Genomic DNA, 20,133 nt, shown 5'->3' with positions numbered 1-20,133 from the left:
GGTGGGGCCTGGGATCTGAGCCCCTCTCGATTCCTTAACCCCTAACCTGATCCCTGCCCTCCACCCCCACCCCACACGCCCGGATGGTTGCACTGAGGACCAAAGCTAGAGACAGAGGAAGGAGAAGCGGCCAGTTCCTCTCCCCCTGGGCACATCTGGCACATCTGGAAAAGTCAGCTGGGGGGAGTGTATGTCCCCGGGACAAAGGACAGGCAGGGACGGGGAAGACGGAGCCCCTTCTCCATACCCCCCCACCCTGCCAGGATGCCTAAGGTGGGAGGTCAAGAGGGGCCTGCTCAGGGGACTGAGCTGCCAGGTTTTCTGCTTCCAAGTTCTTCCCGGCTCCCCCTCTCCTGCTGCTTCGGGGAAGTGCCCCCCACCCCCCACCCCTGCTGGCTTTCCAGATCCCTGAATAAATAATTCAGGGTTTGAAATCTTGCCAGGCCCACCTCTCCCGTGCTGGGAGGGCGCTATTGGACTGACATGAGTGACGTCACCCAACTCCTTATCCCAGCCCCAGCATCACGAGGACCTGCCCTGACAGCAACTCACTTGCCTGGTCACTGTCCGCCTAGACCGCGTACCCTGTCCCTCTCACCCTGGGGCTCATTCGCCACAGTCACCTGGTATCTTCATTCCAGGACCTTACAACTCTCTTCTCGTTGTTTTGTCACCTCAGTACCTCAACACTTGTGACAGGGTCATGGTGACCCCAAGTCCTATCATCTGGACATTTCCCTCACCACCGCCTCTGACACCCTGGGATCCCTGAGCCCCATCATGTCAGTCACCTGACCCTGCTCTGGTTGCCCTGGGGGCTTCCCTTTCTATGGCACCGTGGCCCCATGGCCACCATCCCCAAGATCCTGTCACCATGCTCATACTGTCACCGCCACCCACTTCCCTGCTCCCTCGCGCTGCTGTCACCATCACCTCAGGGCCCCATCATCTTGGCAACCCCCGTCATCCTCGCCGAGGACGCCCATTCAGCCTCATCCCTCGGTCTCCGTCACCCGAATCCCGTCCGTCTCTACCACCTGAGGGGTCCCATCACCCCACAGCCTTTCCGGGGCTCCTTTCTGCTCTTCCTACATATTCCCCGCAGCCTCCCTGCGACTGCTCCGAGGCTCTCCCACCAGCGCCCCCCGAAACCCCGGCCCGCAGAGGGCGCCGCGTCAAGGACAGCGCGGGCCGATTGGGGAGGGGGGCGGGGCCGCGGCCACGGTCGCTTTTTATGAATGGGGGAGCGGGCGGTGCGAGGCCTCATTACTATGCCGCGCGACGCGCGCTGCGCCCCAGCGCGACGCACCCATTGGCCGGCCGGGCCACTTACGTCACCGAACCGGTGGCCGGGGGCGGGTCGGGGCGGGGTGACTCACGCCGCTTCTCCCGCGGCCGCGGGGGCTTCTCCGGGTCCGCGCACACCCTGCGCCGCCCGGACCCGAGCAGAGCTTCCCCGCGGCCCGGCCACGCCGAGTCCCGAGAGGTGAGTAGGGGGCCCCGCGCGGGCACCAGGCGTCCGGAAGGGCACGCAGGATGCTAGGGCACTGGGTCCGCGGACAGGCTCCCAGCGGCTGGCCGAGGTCGGAGGTCGAGACCCGGAGCCCAGAATCTGGGGTAGCAGGCGGGGACCCAGTGTCCGGGTGCTGAGAGCCGTCAGCTGGGTGACCCCGCGCGGGGTGCGCACTCCTCCAAGGCCCCGAGGCCCTTGAAGGGACTGATGGTCCTATGAGATTGGGCCGGTGGGACCGGCAGGAGGCATCTGGGGCAGGCACCCAGGCGTCCGAGCAGGAGGAGGTGTCTGACTTAGGGATCCAGACTTACGGACAGGATGTGGAGTCAGGTCCAAGATCCAGGTGTCCGGGCAGAAGGAGGGGTCTGACTCAGGGATCCAGGCCTCCAGCAGAAGGTGTCTGTTCCAAAGATCCTGAGATTCAGGAAGAAATAGAGGTCTGGCGGGGACAGAAGTCTGGGCCGGTGTATGTCGGAGGTGGGGCTGAGTTCCTAGGTGGTGATACCCCAGGAGTGGAGAGTGGGGGCTGGCAGGAGCTTCACGGCGCATTCCCTGGGGGCGGAGCCTGGGACTGGCAGTCCAGAGAATCGTGAGGGGTCTGGTGAGCCTCAGAAACTGAGCGTCATCCTGATCCGGAGGAAGTAGAGCTCCCCTCAGTCTAGAGATGTTTCCCTTCCCCGGTCCTGGGCCTACCCCGCATCTTCTGGATCCTGTGGGCCCCCATCCACTAATGGTAGTCCTTCATCTGGTTCTTCTCTGGTCGCACACGTGGGAGAAAGAGGCCTCAGGACCCAGGGGTTTGGAAGGGAGAGTGAAAAGACCCAGGCCTGGGGTCTGCTGGAGACCTGCTGGCCTGGGGGTGTGTATGTAGGGGAGACAAAGGTATTCTGGAAGGAGCCCTGGGGCATGACTGGGGGACAAGGCACTGGGACCCAGCCAGGTATTCTGAGATACTCTTACAATGTATCCTGAGTGGCACCTCATCCTCTCCAGACCCCTTCACCCAGCATCCGGTCCAGCCAACTTCTCACAGGGCCTTTCTCCTACAGGTACCATGATGTGGGGTGCAGGCAGCCCCCTGGCCTGGCTCTCTGCTGGCTCAGGAAACGTGAATGTGAGCAGCGTGGGCTCAGCAGAGGGGCCCACAGGCCCAGGCGCACCGCTACCCTCACCCAAGGCCTGGGATGTGGTGCTGTGCATCTCAGGCACCCTGGTGTCCTGTGAGAACGCGCTGGTGGTAGCCATCATTGTGGGCACTCCCACCTTCCGCGCCCCCATGTTCCTGCTGGTGGGCAGCCTGGCCGTGGCCGACCTGCTGGCAGGCCTGGGCCTGGTCCTGCACTTTGCTGCTGTGTTCTGCGTTGGATCGGCGGAGATGAGCCTGGTGCTGGTTGGCGTGCTGGCGATGGCCTTTACCGCCAGTGTCGGCGGCCTACTCGCCATCACCGTCGATCGCTACCTTTCTCTGTACAATGCCCTCACCTACTATTCAGAGACAACGGTGACTCGGACTTATGTGATGCTGGCCCTAGTGTGGGGGGGCGCCCTGGGTCTGGGGCTGCTGCCTGTGCTGGCGTGGAACTGTCTGGATGCCCGGGCCACCTGTGGCGTGGTATATCCACTCTCCAAGAACCATCTGGTGGTCCTGGCCATTGCCTTCTTCATGGTGTTTGGCATCATGTTGCAGCTCTATGCCCAGATCTGCCGCATCGTCTGCCGCCATGCCCAGCAGATTGCCCTCCAGCGGCATCTGCTGCCCGCCTCCCACTACGTGGCCACCCGAAAAGGCATCGCCACACTGGCCGTGGTGCTTGGCGCCTTTGCTGCCTGTTGGCTGCCCTTCACTGTCTACTGCCTGCTGGGCGATGCCCATTCCCCACCCCTCTACACCTATCTCACCCTGCTCCCTGCGACCTATAACTCCATGATCAACCCCATCATCTACGCCTTCCGCAACCAGGACGTGCAGAAGGTGCTGTGGGCCATCTGCTGCTGTTGTTCCTCTTCCAAGATCCCCTTCCGATCCCGTTCCCCCAGTGATGTCTAGCCACATCTTGGTGACCCTTCAGCCCTGATCACTACAGAATTCCAGAATGTTAGGTCCTCCAGGGCTTTGTTCCACCCCACCCCCCACCCCACCCCCTCCCAGCTCCACACCCCGAAGACCCAGCTGGTTCTGGAGTTCTAGGACATTGGGTGTTTCACAGGATTCTGTTCAGATCCCTACAGGGCCCAGCTGGCTCCATGGTTCTCGAATGTTCAGGTGGCCAGGGTTCCACTCAGAAATGTCCCACAGCCCAGCTGGCTTGGAGTTCCAGGATGCTGCTGGGGGTTTTACAGTGCCACTCCAAGTCCCTGATCTTCCCCCTCCCTTGACCTTAATCATGTCACTTTACTTTTGAGTTTCTGAGCTAAAGAGTCAGAGAGGTTAGTCACTCAGTTGCCTAGATAGGAGAAAGAAAGATGTATCTCTATATATGTGCACATACAAAAAGAGTATCTATTTATAATTTATTTATTTACTTATTTATTTATGAATTTATTTATGGGTGGTAAGGGGAAAACAAGAGACCTACACCTTGAAATCCAGGCCATACCAGGGTATCCCCAGTCCCCAGACCCCCATTGCTGACCTCAGTTCCTAGAGGGGGAAAAGGGAGAAAGAGAAACCACGTATTTTGTTATTATTTTTGCTTATTTTTTATCAAAGAGATCATAGAAACCAGAGCCTTCTCCCCAGGCCCGCCCCTCTCGGGTTTGTTGGGAGAACACACCAGCCTCTGGTTTTTTATTTTTTTAAGAAGCCATCACCTGAGCAACCGAGAATTCCTCTGCGCTGGGGGCCGGCTGCCCTCTGGTGGCCGTTTGGGGGAAACTGCAGCCCGGCCAGGCTGCCCGGACCGGACCGCGCGACCCCACCTCCACTCCAGCCTGGCGTCCAGCGCCACAGCCAAGACCTGGGGGCCAAGCCCCACCCTGCGGTGCCCTAGAGGAGGCAGGGTGTGAGCCAACACCTGATTCCTCTGCCAACCGGGGTATGGCCTCCAGTGCTTCCCTAATGCCATCCCTGACCCATCCCTCAATAAAGAATGATTTTGTGATAAATGTTTGTCTGTATGTGTGAAGAGGGTGGAGTGGGGCTGATGTGGGGTGAGCCCCGAATGGGAGGGTTAGGCCAAGCCTGGGAGCCTGAGAGATCTGGGGAGCTGGAGACCCAGAGTGGCGTGTGGCTCTCAGGTGACATCCCCACCCCTTTAGAGGATCTGATGAGCCCCACTCCTCTGCTCAGACCAGGGCATTGCCAAGCAAGGACCCCCATCTTATCCTGGGGACAGGAACCAGGGTGCTAGACCCATCCTGGGTTGAGGATGCCCAGCTTAGCTTTTGTTTGGAGCTTTAGCATGAAGTAGATGCTCAAAGCATGTCCATTTCCTTAATAACAGCTCCGAATTGTGGGTGTTTACTGTGTGCTAGGCACGGTGCCAGCACACTACATATGTTACCACATTTACGCCAAACAAGCATCCCATGGCACAGGTAATCCCTTCTCCATTTTACAGATGAGAAAACCGAGGCTGAGGGAGGGCTGCTGACTGGCCCAAGGGAACATCCATTTCCACAGTCTGTGTGCTCTATTGGCCAACAGCCTCTCATCTCCTTCCTTCCCGAGCCTGGTTTGTATTGGGGTTCATTCTCGGGGCCAGAGGCCACATTTGGGAGGAGGTTGGATGGAATACGGTCATTCTGGAGCTGAAAGAGCTTCTCTCCTATCCAAAGGAGAGTGATGGTAAATGTGCGCATGTACCCTTGTGTGCATTTGACGACCTAAGTGTGCAGGACCCTGAGCGTGGGTGTTTGGGAACCAGAAAGAGTATGTTCACCAGGCAAGGGCAGGAGCAGGTTTTTGGGAGTGTGGCTAAAGAGGAAGCTCTTGACTGAAGCTTCTCAGCCTCCCAGGCCTCACAGGTAGGCAAAGCCTAGAGATGGGACCCTCGGAGCACACCCCTCCATTGTACAGATGGGGAGACTGAGGCCTGGAGAAGAACAACCACTTGCTCAAACCCACACAGCTGCTCCAGGCTAGGACTCAGGTCTTTCTCCATTTCTCCGGCCAGAGCTCTCTTGCCAAGTATTCAAGGCTCCTTCCCCATAGTGGCCACAGGACTCCAAGGGGAGTGGACATGCCAGCAGGGGCTGGGTCAGAGCTGGTGGAGGGCAGACCCAGCTCCAGTGCAAATACAAAGCAGGGAGGTCCCGTCAGGTCAGGTGGAGTCTTTCCTTCCCCACCTTCCTGGAAGGTCCCCGGAAAAAGACCCCCACTGAGCAAACACCTCCCCCATGCCAAGCTTTGGTGCAAACATTTCACACATCACCATGGCCTTTTCGGTGATGGCTCTCTTCCCATCTTACAAAAGAGGTAGTTGAGGCTCTGAGAGTAGAGGCTCTCATTCATTCACTGCTGTCCTTATGGACAACTTGAATTTCAGCTCGGGGAGATAGTAATAAGGAGACAAATTTAAGATTTGGCAATGTCAGAGAGTGAATAATCCGCAGAGAAAAATAAAGTAGGAAAGGGGGCCACAGGGAGTACATGTACTCTGTAAACAAGGGCTCCCAAAAAAGGCCTCACTGAAGGGGACATTTGATCTGCTCAAAGTCACATAGTAAAGAGTTGAACTGGGATTTGAACCCAGGTCCATTTGAGTCCAAATCTGTTTGTTTTCCTGGGTAAGGGAGTGAGTTTCAAGAGCAACTCAGAAACAGCAAAAGCAAAGAAACTGCGGCAGGGAACCCTTTCCCCAGGCTGAGGAGAAGTTGGGGGTCTCCAGACTCCCCCCAGACCTCTGGAGTGGGCAATGTGTAGAAGGGCCTCCTTACTGCCTCTCCCGTGTCCGAGGAGCCCCGCCAGGGGAGACCAGGTGCCCATACTATTCTGGGCAGACTCGGCCTTTGGCCTCCCCTTCCCAGCTTCGGTATCCGGGGCTCAGCAGAGCCTAAGGCTTTTTGTCTGGGAGGGCCTGGGGGTGCCCCGTGCCGGGGGTCCTCCTCGGTTTATCCGGGTGTGGTTGTGTGGTGGATCTGAGGCATTTCTGGGCGCCTGCAGCTGGGGTGTCTCTGCCTTGGGCTCTGGGCCCACCCTGAGGGATATCTGAATCTGCCCCTTGGGTTGCAGCCTGTGTGTGAGGTGGAACTGGCTGGCTTCTCCTTCTTCCAGGGATTCTGTAGATACAGCTGAGGTCCTCCCTGTACCCCCACCCTGTGCTTCCTCCCAGGAAGCCTCCTTGGCTGAGTCCTCCCATGGCCGTGAAGATGTGCTTTATGCAACATACCTTGCCACACTTCTCGAGTAGACATTATAGAGCTTGACCTCTTGTCAGCATGGGGGCCCCCCGAAGGCAGGGCTGTGTGTCCCCTTGCAACTGAGGGTCCCTGAGAGAAGGGACATGCCTGCCCTCTCAGAATGAAGCGTTCTATGTCTCTTTCAGCCTCAATTCATCTGGTACTCAGCCTGGGGCTGCTCAGCACTGCATGCCTGGCTGTACGTGTGTATGTGTGTACCTGTTTTTTGGGGGTGTCTCCAAGCCCCTGACACTTTTCCAACCCGGTGCCTGATCCCACCCTACCACAGAGGCTTGGGAGGGTGACCTAGGCAGCAGAAGGGGGAGTCCCCAGGATTGGGGGGAGGTAAGGGCTGGGGTCTAGAGCCCTGCCTTCCTGCTTGGATAGGCCCTAGGGCCCACCTTTCCTCCTCTTCTTCCCAGGTCCTGTGTGGGGGAGGGGAGGAGCCCTGAGTGCTGAGCCCCCGCTGGGGCCATGACCGCCTCTCCCTGCAATAAGTGAGGAGACAGCAGCTATTAATATAAGATGAGTTCACGGGCTCACAGCTTCCGCGGGCTGGAAAACAGGCTCCCGGGGCTGGGGGCTGCGGCAAGTCTCATCGTCTGTCAGATTCTCTCCTGGAGCCCGGAGCCCGCCAGCCCCACGTTCCCTAGCTTCCTACATGCTGAGGCCTGTTATACATGCAGACCTATGAGTACACACACATGGGCACACACAGGCACACATGGGGGGGGGGGTGTCCAGGCCCCTGGCCAAACACACATATGCACATACATCCAGACATGCGTGTACACCCAGATGTATGTGCACACTGGTACATACACAGTGTGCACACAAATATATCACTGCACACATGCTAATCGACTTCACGTGCACATTTGCAGGCAGATATACCTACTTCAGTGTACGTACATGCCTTCACACAGAGTATACACACAGACTTACCCCTGTATACACATGTGCACGAGGGTCCAGACATGCTTGCATACCCATCTGCACACCACTGCACACCCACATATATACAGACACAAAACTGCACATGTATATACAGATGGTATCTGGTCAGGTACGCACATTTGCATATAGGACCACATTCAAGGACTTGAATGCATGTATATATGTCCTTTTGCACACAGTGTCACACAGGCTCCCTGCTGCTATCGGTGCTCAGCAATCATGAATTCACAGGCAGACCCTCAGTTTCCAGCCAGTAGGCTGGCTCTGCCTCCTCTCCTTCTCTCTCCCCTCCCCCACCCCCATGACAGGCAGCAAGTGCTCCTGCCAACCCCAATGCCTGCCTTCAGCTTCCCGCCCCCCGGGGGTCCCCAGATCCCTGATTAACCCCCTCGCTAATTGGCCACCAGCCCCTTGACTTTGCTGCAGGCCTTCTCGGGGAGCTGGGAGCGAGAGGCTGCAAATTGGCCAAGCAGGATGGGTCTGGGGAATAGAGTGCGGGGGTGGGGTGGGGGTGCTACGAGCCCAGTGCCTGGCTGGAGCCAGAGCTTAGGTGAACACTGACATCATATTCCCTTGGGAGGGCACCCCTATGATTCATGTGTACACAGTCACATGAAACCTTCCCTGCACACACATTTACATACACTCCCCAGTCATGCAAATGGATAGAATTCACTCTGCTTTTTTACACAAATGCATGTATTTGCATATACCCAAGTACATTCATGAACAAACCCAGTACGTGTGCAAACATGTTACACGTACATAAACGTACCTGCCAGATACACAGAAACCACTTACACATGTACATCCAAACACACCTCACCTAAGCACACAAATTTAGTCACATGTATACAGACTTGCAAACATGTACGCTTACATGTTACACATGCCTATTTGTAGGCATATATGAACGTACGTCTACATGTGAGTGCACGCCTGTGGAGCCTAGGCACGCATGCACACCACTCACGTGTGTGTACATACCTTAGTGAATATAGCCTCCTCCAGCTCTGCAGAAGAAGCCTGAGGTTTGCAGTCTGCTGGTAGGGTGGGGGGTGGCAGAACCCACCCAGGGTGCAAGTTGCCGTTTCCCAGTCTCCATCTCAACGCCTAACTCTGGAACGTCCGCTGGGTTCCCCTCAGCCTTCAGGACTCCAGACAGAAGTGCAGAGCTTCTGGGACACCTAGCTGGCTCAGTCAGTGGAGCACGTGACTCCTTGATCTTGGGGTTGTGAGTTCAAGCCCCACATTGGGTGGAGATTACTAAAAAAATAAACTTAAAAAAAAAAAAAAAAGCAGAGCTTCTGGCTTAGTCTCTGTTGTTCCTATCTCCTGGACTCTGGGTCTGAGCCCCCAGGGTGCTCTACTCTCTTGTAGGCAGCTTGGGGCCTATAAGAAGAGGATTCTATTTCCATGCCCGCTGCCAACTTGCTGTGTGACTTTGGACAAGTTGCTGTGTCTCTCTGCACTTTGTTTCCTCAACTGTAAAACAGCACTAAAAGGTTTTGTGTTGGTAATCCTCCCAGGACTGGCCTAAAGAATCCATGGGGTCGTGTTTATGGATGTAATGTACTCGGGCACATATGTTTGGGAGAGGTGTTATTTCCGGACATGGTGAGATGTCAGGATGGAGAGGTTTGCATACGTCATGGTCAACTTAACTCTTCACTAAATAGGTGAGGAAGCTGAGGCCCAGAGAGGGAGCAGCAAGGTGGGAGCTGAAAGACCTGACCTCTGACTTCTCAGCCATGAAGTCTGCTCCTCTTTAAATATGTATCCAGCGTGAGCAGGTAGGTGTGTGCACAGTTCGCAAGGTTAAGGGCAGAGTGGCTGACTGCTGAGGTGGGAGGGGGTATCCACGCAGGACTCCCGCCACCAAGGTAGAGAAGTCGACCATGAGAGCTTCCTGAGGGTGTGAAAGCCTTTTTCTTTTTTGGTCCTCCACCTCCAGACCTCTCTCTAGACACCTTCATCTCCTGGGGCTGAGGGGCAGTCTACACAGAGCACCTGAAACTGCTCCCAGCCTCATTATCAAGAAGGGAACTAGCTGACAACCACCTCAGAGCAGAAGTCACAGGAAATAGTGCCAGGTTGCCCTGGTCACTGGGCGGCCAGGAGGGGGCAGTGAGGAACTGGCGGAGGCAGCGCGAAGGGAGGGGTGGCTCCTGAGGACCGTGTGAGGTTTGCTTGCTATTACGTGTTCCTGTAACCGTGTGCCGATCTGTGTCCTTGTTTGCACAAGGGCAGGGCTCTGTGTACGGCGTGCGCACGTGACCCTGGGCCTGGGTTCTCAAGTGTGCCCACTCACGTGGATACGTGTCGTCTTGTGTGTGTGTACGTCTTTGTGCAGAAACGTGTGCACCTTCGCGGGTGTGCGTGCGTGTACTGAGCGGTGTCTGTGGGAAGCCCCAGGCCACACCTAGGGAACCCACTTTGTTCCCGGGCAGCTGAGGGTGCAAGGCATTTTCAACTCTTATGATCTGGGACAGTTGGGCCCTCGGCCCAGCCCACTTGATTTCAAAGAACAAAAATAGCCAACACCTGTAAAACTGGGCACCAGAGGGTGGGGCAGACCCAAACAGAAGACCTTAACATGCCCCCAACGACACCAAAGACCATGATTCTAGATGCAGAGGTTCTGAAAGCTGCTTAGAGTTGCGTGGTGGACAGAGCACGAGCTCTGGCTTCAGAGAGACCCGGGCTTGAACTGTGACTCTGCTCCTGGCCAGCTACACGGTCTTAGGCAACTCGACCTCTGGACTTGTTTTCCTCACGTGGACAACGAGGGACCGACCCTCCCCTTGTAAGGCTGAAATCAAGTGTGCGCAGTCCTGAGCAGGTAGCAGGCACTTAGCAAATGCTCGTTCTTCTCAGGATTAGCCCCAAGAGGTGAAGCATGGGGTCACAGCTCCCAAGTTGAGCAGCCGGAATTTAAGCTGGGGCCGCCCGCTTCCCAGAACCACATTCCTCCCTTCCAATTCCCCAGCAAGGGCGGCTCCCGACACCACCGTTTTGTCTTCTCCCAGGGCGGGCGTCTGGCCGCCTGTCAGTCACCGGTCTCGGGAAGCCAAGTGCTGACTAAACACAGGCCTGAGCAGGAGGGTGGAGCGAGGGGCTCCGCCGGGGCGAGCTGGCTCCCGCGCCCCCTCCCCTGCACCCCCACCTCCAGCGATGAGCTCAGAGCGGCTGGCGCAGCAGTTGCTGACAATTCAAAACTTCTGCCCCCTCTCCTGGGACGCCAGTGGGTGACTCTCTCTGAACAGCAGGCGTGACCAGCAGTCACCAACCTTGCTCCCACCCCTCTCCCAGGGCCACCCCACTGCAGTCAGCAGGGCCCGGGACTGGGACTGGGTGTCTGCCCATAAATTACCCCCAGGGACAGTCACCCGCAGCAGCTGTGCTCGGAACAACCGTTGCTTCCTGGGTAGGTCATTTTTTTGGGTCAGAATATAAACCCAGCCCCTTCGCCTTCCCAGGCGGGAGAAGGGGCGTGCGGCAGCCGAAACTTTTTATCAGATTCCACTGAAAATCATTCTATTTAAGGTAAGTTGCTTGGGTCTGAGAGGCAGACAAGATGCCGGCCAGATGTTGGGAAGCAGTATCAGCATTCAGCCGGTGCTCTTCTCCTGCCTGATGAAATGGCCAACAGCCGGTCTCCCCCCCTGGGCCCACACACCCACCTCAGCCAGCTAGGAGGGCCTGGGGATCGGGCCTTCTGGGTCCCCCAACCTGGTCTCCTTCTAAACCAGAATGGTTTCCGCCCTTCATCTCCACCTCCCACACAGGGTATACCATCCAGAACCAGAGGCCTCCTGCTCCTGGAGCCCACCCACACTAGACTTCCCTCCAGAGCTCTGGCCACCACCTGTGGCATTCAATGTTGTCCCCTTCCAATCACTTTTCCCATTAGAAACAGAGAGACGTGCACATACACAGACACACGCACACACACCAAAGGTGGCTGAGTAGCTACAAAGACTTTATCAAATTATTTAAAATGTCGGCATTTACATATTCGCATGTATATATAAAATTGTTACATGGAATCCTCAGGTCATGGGGGTGCTAATGTGGTCCACACATGAGCCTGGCAGGGAAACAAATGAGGCCAGGCTTGGAGCCACGGGGCTTTAAAAAAAACAGGACATCCTCCTAAGGGCCTAAGAGGAGGAGTACAGCGAAGAGGAAAGGGTCACCTCAGGGGTTTGGTTTAACCTCACCCTCACAGATCTCTGAATCTCCTTTCCCACCCTCAGGGGAAAGGGACCCATTTCCAGACCATTTCCCTACAATGTTATAGGCCCACTCCCTAAAAATCGATGTGGCAAACATACCCAAGAATCCACTGGAATAGGTCCTTATAAATATATTTATATCAGAGAAAACAAGGCACTTTGGGAGCTTTACAGCTCACTCTCCTACATGTACATCATTCTAGACAGAAAGTAAAAACTGGTTAGTTTCTCAAGTGAGTTAACTGAGTTAAGTTAATACAGTAACAGAATTGTTCCCTAGCCCTCACTGAGACACAATATGAGGCACAATCTCCTAGCGAAACCTGGTCCCAGGTATGCAGGACCCCAGTAGAGCTCAAAGCCTGATGCCCCCAGGAAGCCTGACACTTCTCTGGAGCAAAAGCCCCTTGCCCTGGGGGCACTGGCCCCCTCCCCAGGCCCTGAGGTCAGGTGAGGGGGGCTGCAGAGGGAGGCAGGCAGAGAGCCGAGCTGGGACACGGTGGGAATGCTTAAGCAGGGTCACCAAAGCCACAGAGACCTCAATCTGTCCAAGCTGGCGCTGCAGAGCCGGAGGATCGGCGCCACGGGAAGAGATTTCACATTAGCCCTGACAACACCGCCTCGGCTCTGCGGTGACATTGGCCAGGGTCGTTTCTGAGGGCGCTTGAGCTTCCGTTGGAGGCGAGCTGGAGCTTGGGCCAGCTGCTCTGAGCCCTCCAAGGGACTGCAGAGCCTACCCCCTCCCGGTAGCTGCTCCTTTGGAATGTAGTCATCTCACAAGCATGGCAAAGCCACAAGTCACTTCTGACACTGCCGAATGGAAGCTGGGTCCCTGGGCCACAGGAATGGGGGCAGGTCCCCTGGGCTGGGCAGGCCAGGGAAGGGAGGTGGCTCCTTGGCTTCAGAGCTTAAGAGTCCTTATGAGCCATTGCTCCATACTCCTACCAGCCTTGGCCCAGTTTAAATAATCACTAAACTTTGCATTCTACAATTACAGGATTCCAAAGACACACAATTACCTGAACAGGGTCCTTTATCATCTTAAAGGGCTCTGGGTTTAAAGAAGTTGGGTTTTTTGGGGGTGGGGGGGTGGGAGGATGCGCATATGCATAAATAGAGCCCAGAGGGCCTCTCGGCTGACTGGGTCCCCAGCCCCCAGAGCTGAGGAGGCTTCGCAAGGCCGGCTGCTACAAAGCACAGAGCTTGGCTGCATAGATTTTAATGAGAGCGTCAGGCAGAGCTGTGCTGTTGCTCTCCGGGACTTGCAGATCATTACCAAACCAGCTGTAGGATGAGAACACAGCACATCGAAACCCTAGGAGGTCACTGAGCTAATGATCTAATCCTACCTTCCGCAGGCAGTGCCCCCCCAACCCCCCCACCCCCGCTCCTGCCCCCAGCCCTTTCCAGGGCGGATTGTGTCCATTCCAGAAGCCAGGCCAACACCGCCCCCTTCAAGGTCAGAGCAGAATGATAGCAAGTGGCGCTGGCTCCCCCTTTTCCGGAAAGGAGGGGGATGGGGGTAATTTAGTCAAAGCCATTAGGCCCAAACCCTGGCCTGGCCAGGCCCCAGGACTCCTATTTGGGAGAACCACTGCCCTCCACCTGCCTCTCCAGCCACTGCTGGGCTGCAGCCAGGGGCACCTTCAACAGCCATTTTAGGGTTCTGAAGAAAGCACCTTCAGCTTCCAAAGTGCAAGGAGGGAAGCAAGGCGGGGGCACACACAGCTTGGTATGCTCAGCACTGTAGCAGGGTACCAGACCTGTGCCGCAGACACCTGATCTGGGGAGGGCGAGGAGGGTATATTCTGGAGCGGCCCCAGCAGGAGGGCATGCTGGTCCCTACTGGCTCAGTCACCACGCCAGAGTTCAAGGAAAGAAGGCAGAGGGGGAGCATCCAGCCAGGGCACAGCGGTAGTACCCGTGATTACACACTCTCCTCAAGCCGGAGGGGTTTATGAGGGCTTTGGCAATTACTACAACCATTTGCTGTGCTGGGTAGAGACAGATCCTGTTTCTCTTTGTTTCAGGGCTCTGAAAGCTGGAGAAGCCAGGAGAAGCCGGTTTCAGCATAAGAGGCTACACAATAGTTAGGGCAGAAGAGAAGAAACCTCACTGTTGGCCAAAGCTGACCAGTTTTTTTTTTTAATAATAGCACCTGTGTATTAGCTCTGGAAAGAGGGGGAGCGAGGGAGGGAACATCACTGCACGCAGTGAGGAGGGAGCTGGAAACAAGACCCAGAGCCCCTCTGCCTTTCAGCCCTCCTCACGGCTGCCAGGCCCCCCTAGGCAGCTACCTGCGGCAGCCACCAGCCTGAGGGACTGAAGTTTCTACAGCTGGCAGAACCTATGCTTAAATTGGGGAAATAAAAAGGGGACGAGTTGCAGAGGAATTGAAAACAGCACCTGTCAAAGCTGCCTACCCCCTTCCTTCTCTCACTACCTCTGGTCCCCCAGAAGGATGGCTCCCAAGGCCATGTGGTTCAATGGTGATAGTAAAGGGGAAGCAAAGAATTGTAAGACAGGCTATAAGGGTCTGAGCAGCACTGACAGGCCTGGCACTGGCTCTGAGCCCTCCTACTGGGACCCCCACCTATGGGGTAAGGTCTGGAGTAGCACAGAGCCAAGACTGCTCTGCCTAGACTCCAGCAAGTCTGGAACCCCTACCTGGTTCCAGAAGACACAGGTGACTTGGAATGAGGAACTCTGGGCTCCAGTTCTGTCACCAATCATCTGTGTGACCTGGAGCAAGTCATTTCCCGTGTCCAGATTTCAGCATCATCAAGAGGGCAGGATTCAAGGAGTTTACCATTCTTTCAGTCCCGCAGCTCTGAGTCTCTAAGCTTGATTCCTGACAGCTGGCAGAGGTCCACACACCAGTGTGTTGGGGTCAGTTTGGTCATGGATATTAGAGGTCTGAGCTGGGCTGTGGTGCCTAACGCACCTGGTAGTGAGGGAGGGACATTTAAGGGACACCTGGACACCACCCTCTGGAGAGGGAGCCTGGGAGGGAGGCGAAAACTTCAGCCTTTAGAAAGGTACAATTTCTGGGCAGATGGGGAGATGCTCCTTAGGGCCTGATGGCTCCTAGCATAAAGGGCATCCAGACATAGAGATAGCTTAGCAAAAGGTAGCTCACCCTGCTCACCAGGGCAAAAAGGTGTGGCAGGCAGTCTGGCTGCTAGGACGTGTGGCCTGCTCTGCCCTCTCAGTGCATGGGAAAAGGGGCTGGCCATGTCCATGCAGGCATTAGGACCAGAAGATGGCTCGTATTATTCAAAGGGTGAGGGTAAGGATTCTGGAAGAAGACCACAGTTGAAAATGGCTCCTAGGGGAAGGCACCAACTCCAATCTAAGCCCAATCAAAGGGATCTGCTCTGGAGTTTTTCCTTCTCTTCAATATGCAACAGTCACTTGAAGGGAAGAGGGAACATCTCAGCTACTGAACCTCAGGAGCCCCACGGGGCCTGACTATGGGGAGACGGGAAAATATATGTTGATTTGGAGGAAGCACTTGGATATATCTTTGGTTGCTTCAGAAAAGGCTTTGGCCCCTTGAAATTGTTTTTTCCTCCCTCTTTCCCCCCATTGGACTGTTGGGATAGGCATCAAAGAAGGCAGCAGCAGGAAAGAAAAAGGAGGTGGGAGAGCAGGCAGAAAGAGTTAATCCGACCAGTCGTCCTCGTCAAACTCAGAGGAATCATCTTCCGAGTCACTGTACTCCACAGCAATTCGACGTGACAAGATGGTGGCCACGTCGTTGCCCACAACATCCCGCTTCTCTTGTTCCTGCTGCTCCTCAACCTTTCGCAGCTGAAAGCCTGGTGAGAGAGAGAGAGAGAGAGAAAGAAGGAGAGAAAGAAGGGTTCAGAAGGTGAGTAGGTCTCAGAATCCACACAGGACTGAGGAAGGGGGAGTGGCTACTGGTGGGTGAAGTATGGGGAAAGGGGGAAGAAAAAAAATCCTCTGGAAGAGCAAAGAGAGAAAGGGGGAAGCAAGAAAAGACAATGAGGGTTTATACGATTCTGGCCCTAGTGCTGTAGGCATGTTGGAGAGGAAGGCTGCCATCCTTTCCAGTTTCCATGCCGTCAGGCTGGTGAGGCCGGTACTCCTCAAGAGGCTCTGAGTGGGGAGTGGCCACCATACCGCACCAAGTGGGCACTCAGTCTGCTCAGCTCATCGATTATCACGGAGCTCAGCTGCCCCAACTTGTCTCCTCCAGACAATCCTTCAGTTCCAGGAGGCTCACACACAGAAGAAACCACTCTAACCCCTAGGGACCAGACCTGACCTCTGACAGAAAGAGAATAAATGCTCCACAAGGGTCAGATGATGATGAGGGAGCACAGAAAGGTGGGGAAGGAGACAAAGAGGGAGGGGATAGGAGAAAAAGGGGAGAAGGACAGGGTGAGAAAGGGGGAAAGAGAGAAGGAAAGAAGGATGTGAAAGGCACAAAAGTGGAGGAGAGGGCCATGATGGAGTCTGGCCAGAGAAGTACCTTCTAGGGAGTAGTGATGCTTTTTTTTTTCCGGGGCACAAAATGAATGCAAACACATGCAAAGCATGTATTTTCAAGGAGTTCAAAGACCCCAAGTTAAGAACACATTACTTATTTTCACGACCCCGATATATCAAGAGTCACATGCTCTTCTAAGTCAGTCTAGGAACCCTAAGAATCCTTTAGTTTTTAATTTAAAAAAAAAATTTTTTTTAACATTTATTTATTTTTGAGACAGAGAGAGAGCATGAACAGGGGAGGGGCAGAGAGAGAGAGGGAGACACAGAATCTGAAACAGGCTCCAGGCTCTGAGCCGTCAGCACAGAGCCCGACGCGGGGCTCGAACTCACGGACCGTGAGATCATGACCTGAGCCGAAGTCGGACGCTTAACCGACTGAGCCACCCAGGCGCCCCTAGTTTTTAATTTTTTAATAGGCTCCACACCCAACGTGGACTCAAACTCAACGACCCTGGGAACAAGAGTCGGATGCTCTACTGACTTGGGTAGAGTACCAGGTGCCCCAAGAATCCTTTACTTCACACCAAGGTGGAAAGAAATCTAAATCTCTGTTATTTTCAGAGCGAAGCCTTTCTTTAGGCTGATCTGAAGCCTGAGGTCCCTCCCAATCCCTCCCCACCTAATGAAAGCTATTTCCTGGGAAGGGCACAGAACCCCTAGCCCACCCTCCAATCAGTCATCCCGGCTGCAGAAAGACAAGACTTCATGGCCCCGGACCCAGCACTGGGAATTACCTTGACGTATGGCTGAAAGTAAGTCACTGCGGGCATCGCTCACAGGAGGCAAGGAGGACTTAGGCTTGGTGGCATCGGCAAGTGGTGGGGGTGCAACAGGCTGGTCATCCACACCACTGAAAGGGAGAGGAGGGGGCCCCGGAGGAGGGGGAGGAGGGGGAGGAGGAGGTGCGCCTATCACTGGTTGGGACAAGGGAGGTGGTGGCAGAGTCGGGTAGTCAGCTGCGGGCGGTGGGGGAGGAGGCGGAGGGGCAGCAAAATTGGGGTGAGGTGGGAAAGATGGGGGTGAAGGTGGTGGTGGGGTCCCCGGAGACCCAAATCCTCCAGGCGGTGGTGGAGGTGGAACGCCCATCACTGGAGGTGGAGGTGGAGGAGCAGGTGGTGGAGCAAACCCGGGTTTGGAGCCTGGAGGAGAGGCCAGAGGAGGCGCTGGTGGTGGATGGCTTGGGCTGACCACACTGGATCTTTTGGGTCCAGCTAAACCGGACCCTCTTTGGTTGCTGTCTACGGGGCAGCTAAAAGGACACAGAAAGAGACCCATCATCACTCTCAGCATGTGAACATCCACCTCTAATTAAGCTTATCTACGAGCCTAGGTTCATTTCAGTTGACTATTATTTCATTTTAGCTCAAATAGAAAGAAAAACCTGAGAATGGTCAGAACAAACCAACAATGCAATGGGGCAGCCTGGTAATGTAATGAGCTTTCATCAACAGAGGAATATAAGCAGAAATTGAGAATAACTATTTGAAAGAAGTAGACTAGGATTCCTTTACCAGGTAAGGGTTAGCCAAGGTCATCTCTTAGGTCCTCCTCAAACCTTTCAGCTTTCCAAGGGAAGGCACCCTCCTGAACCCTTCTCTAGGAGGAAGAGTCTGTTTAATCCTAGAGCTGGGGACCAAGAAGGCATGCAAAAGAAATCTAAAACAACACCCACTCACTGGGCTCTATTCCTCAGGCTACTGTCATTCACCAGATCTTGTGAGGGCAGGAAACCCAAGCCAAGCTGACCAATCTGAGCAGGGTACAGATTTAGGCAAATGTACCTCCAGCGTTCATGTGGAAAAACCTGACAGGGATGAGGATCTGAGGGTCAGCAGACATGGGAAATGAATGTGCCACTCATTTAACTCATACTGAATTGAAGCTAAGTAAAAAAAGTAAAAGATAAGTTGGTGATCTCTATCTGTTCCAGTATAGCTAAACAGTTAAGAATATAGCCTCTGCAGACAGAATGACCTGCTTTCCAATCATGGCTCTGCTGTGCAACCTTAGGTAAGTTCACTGACCTCTTTGTGCCTTACCATTCACTCATCTGTAAAATGGGTACCTAGCTCAGGATGATTGTTGTGAGGATTAGGCAACATAGAAGGTGTTTGGCATAATGCCTGGCACCTAACAAACACGTAAAAAAAAATGTTAATCATTTCTATTATCTAGACAGACTTCACTGAAGTTATTTTACTGGTCCTGGCCTGGATTTGGAACACACATTTTGTACTTTAAAAAAAAAAAAAAAAAAAGTTTATTCTGAGAGAGCGAGTGAGCACACATGAGCAAGAGAGGGAGGAGCAAAGAAAGAGGAGAGAAAGAATCCCAAGCAGACTCTATGCTGTCTGCACAGAGCCCAACGTGGCACTTGATCTCACAAACCGTGAGATTATGACCTAACCCGAAACCAAGAGTCAGATACTTAACTGACTGAGCCACCTAGGCATCCCTCGTCGTCTTTTTTTTTTTTTAAGATTTTATTATTATTTTTTTTATTAAAAAAACTTTTTTTTAACATTTATTTATTTTTGAGAGACAGAGAGAGACAGAGCATGAGCATGGGAGGGGAAGAGAGAGGGGAGACACAGACTCTTAGCACAGAGCCTGACGCAGAGCTCAAACTCACAAACCTTGAGATCGTGACCTGAGCCAAAGTCAGACGCTTAACTGACAGAGCTACCCAGGTGCCCCAAGATGTTATTTTTTAAAGTAATCTCTATACCCAAGATGGGGCTCAAATTCACAACCCCGAGATCAAGAGTTGCATGCTCTACAGACTGAGCCTGTTCAGGCACCCTAAGGAACACATATTTTGTTCTTGAGTATGTAACCACTCAAAGTAGACAGAAGAGATGGCATCATTTACCTGAACTCTACGGGTGGGGGAGGCAAGCTGTCCTCAGAGAAGGAAGGAGAAGGTGGAGAAGTGGAATCTGACTGCGGTGGTGGTGGGTAGCTGCTTCCATCCATATTTTCAACAGAGCCAATACTGCCATTCTGGTACACCAAGGTGGGCGGATACCTGCCAATGAACCCAATGCCGAAACAGTCATTTAAAAAGTGTGAGTGAGGGGCGCCTGGGTGGCGCAGTCGGTTAAGCGTCCGACTTCAGCCAGGTCACGATCTCGCGGTCCGCGAGTTCGAGCCCCGCGTCAGGCTCTGGACTGATGGCTCGGAGCCTGGAGCCTGTTTCCGATTCTGTGTCTCCCTCTCTCTCTGCCCCTCCCCCGTTCATGCTCTGTCTCTCTCTGTCCCAAAAATAAATAAAAAACGTTGAAAAAAAAAAATAAATAAAAATAAAAAGTGTGAGTGATACGCTCATGCTTTTTTAAGCGACTCCACAAAAATGCATTTGATACAAAAGCTATTAGGAAGAAAGAAAGAATAAAATTCCACATAAAATTCTGAAATTTAATTTTAGGACTAAATTCTGGATTAAAATTTAGGACTAAATTCTATTGTTAAATGTCTCCCAACCCAGATAATCAAAACCATGCCGTTCCTTTCCCAGTGCTGGTTGGCTTTGGCAAACCCAGCAGTTGTTTTAAATTCTCTCCCAAA

At 54.2% G+C, this 20,133-nt stretch overlaps 2 protein-coding genes across 3 annotated transcripts in view; one reads left to right on the top strand and one right to left on the bottom strand.

Moving 5' to 3' along the window:
- The first annotated feature begins 2,546 nt into the window (after nt 1-2,546).
- GPR3 (G protein-coupled receptor 3) lies at nt 2,547-3,710 on the top strand. Its single transcript, XM_049617675.1, has one exon. It carries the CDS (start codon nt 2,568-2,570, stop codon nt 3,558-3,560), a length of 993 nt encoding a protein of 330 aa, XP_049473632.1. The 5' UTR covers nt 2,547-2,567; the 3' UTR covers nt 3,561-3,710.
- Nucleotides 3,711-11,771: 8,061 nt separating this feature from the next.
- The window catches only part of WASF2 (WASP family member 2), a 73,407-nt gene continuing 65,045 nt past the window's right edge, over nt 11,772-20,133 (bottom strand). For both annotated transcript variants that reach the window (XM_049617674.1, XM_049617673.1), the window contains 3 exons: nt 19,439-19,594; nt 17,301-17,815; nt 11,772-15,869 (listed from right to left, as the gene is read on the bottom strand). In XM_049617674.1, the coding sequence (XP_049473631.1) occupies nt 15,712-15,869; nt 17,301-17,815; nt 19,439-19,594 (829 nt within the window). In that variant the 3' untranslated portion in view covers nt 11,772-15,711. The remainder of the gene's footprint in view (nt 15,870-17,300; nt 17,816-19,438; nt 19,595-20,133) is intronic.

The sequence above is a fragment of the Panthera uncia genome (genome assembly GCF_023721935.1).
Source record: "Panthera uncia isolate 11264 chromosome C1 unlocalized genomic scaffold, Puncia_PCG_1.0 HiC_scaffold_4, whole genome shotgun sequence".
Lineage (NCBI taxonomy): Eukaryota > Metazoa > Chordata > Mammalia > Carnivora > Felidae > Panthera > Panthera uncia.
Note: the sequence above shows the minus strand (reverse complement) of the source record. Positions and strands in the feature narration are given on the sequence as shown.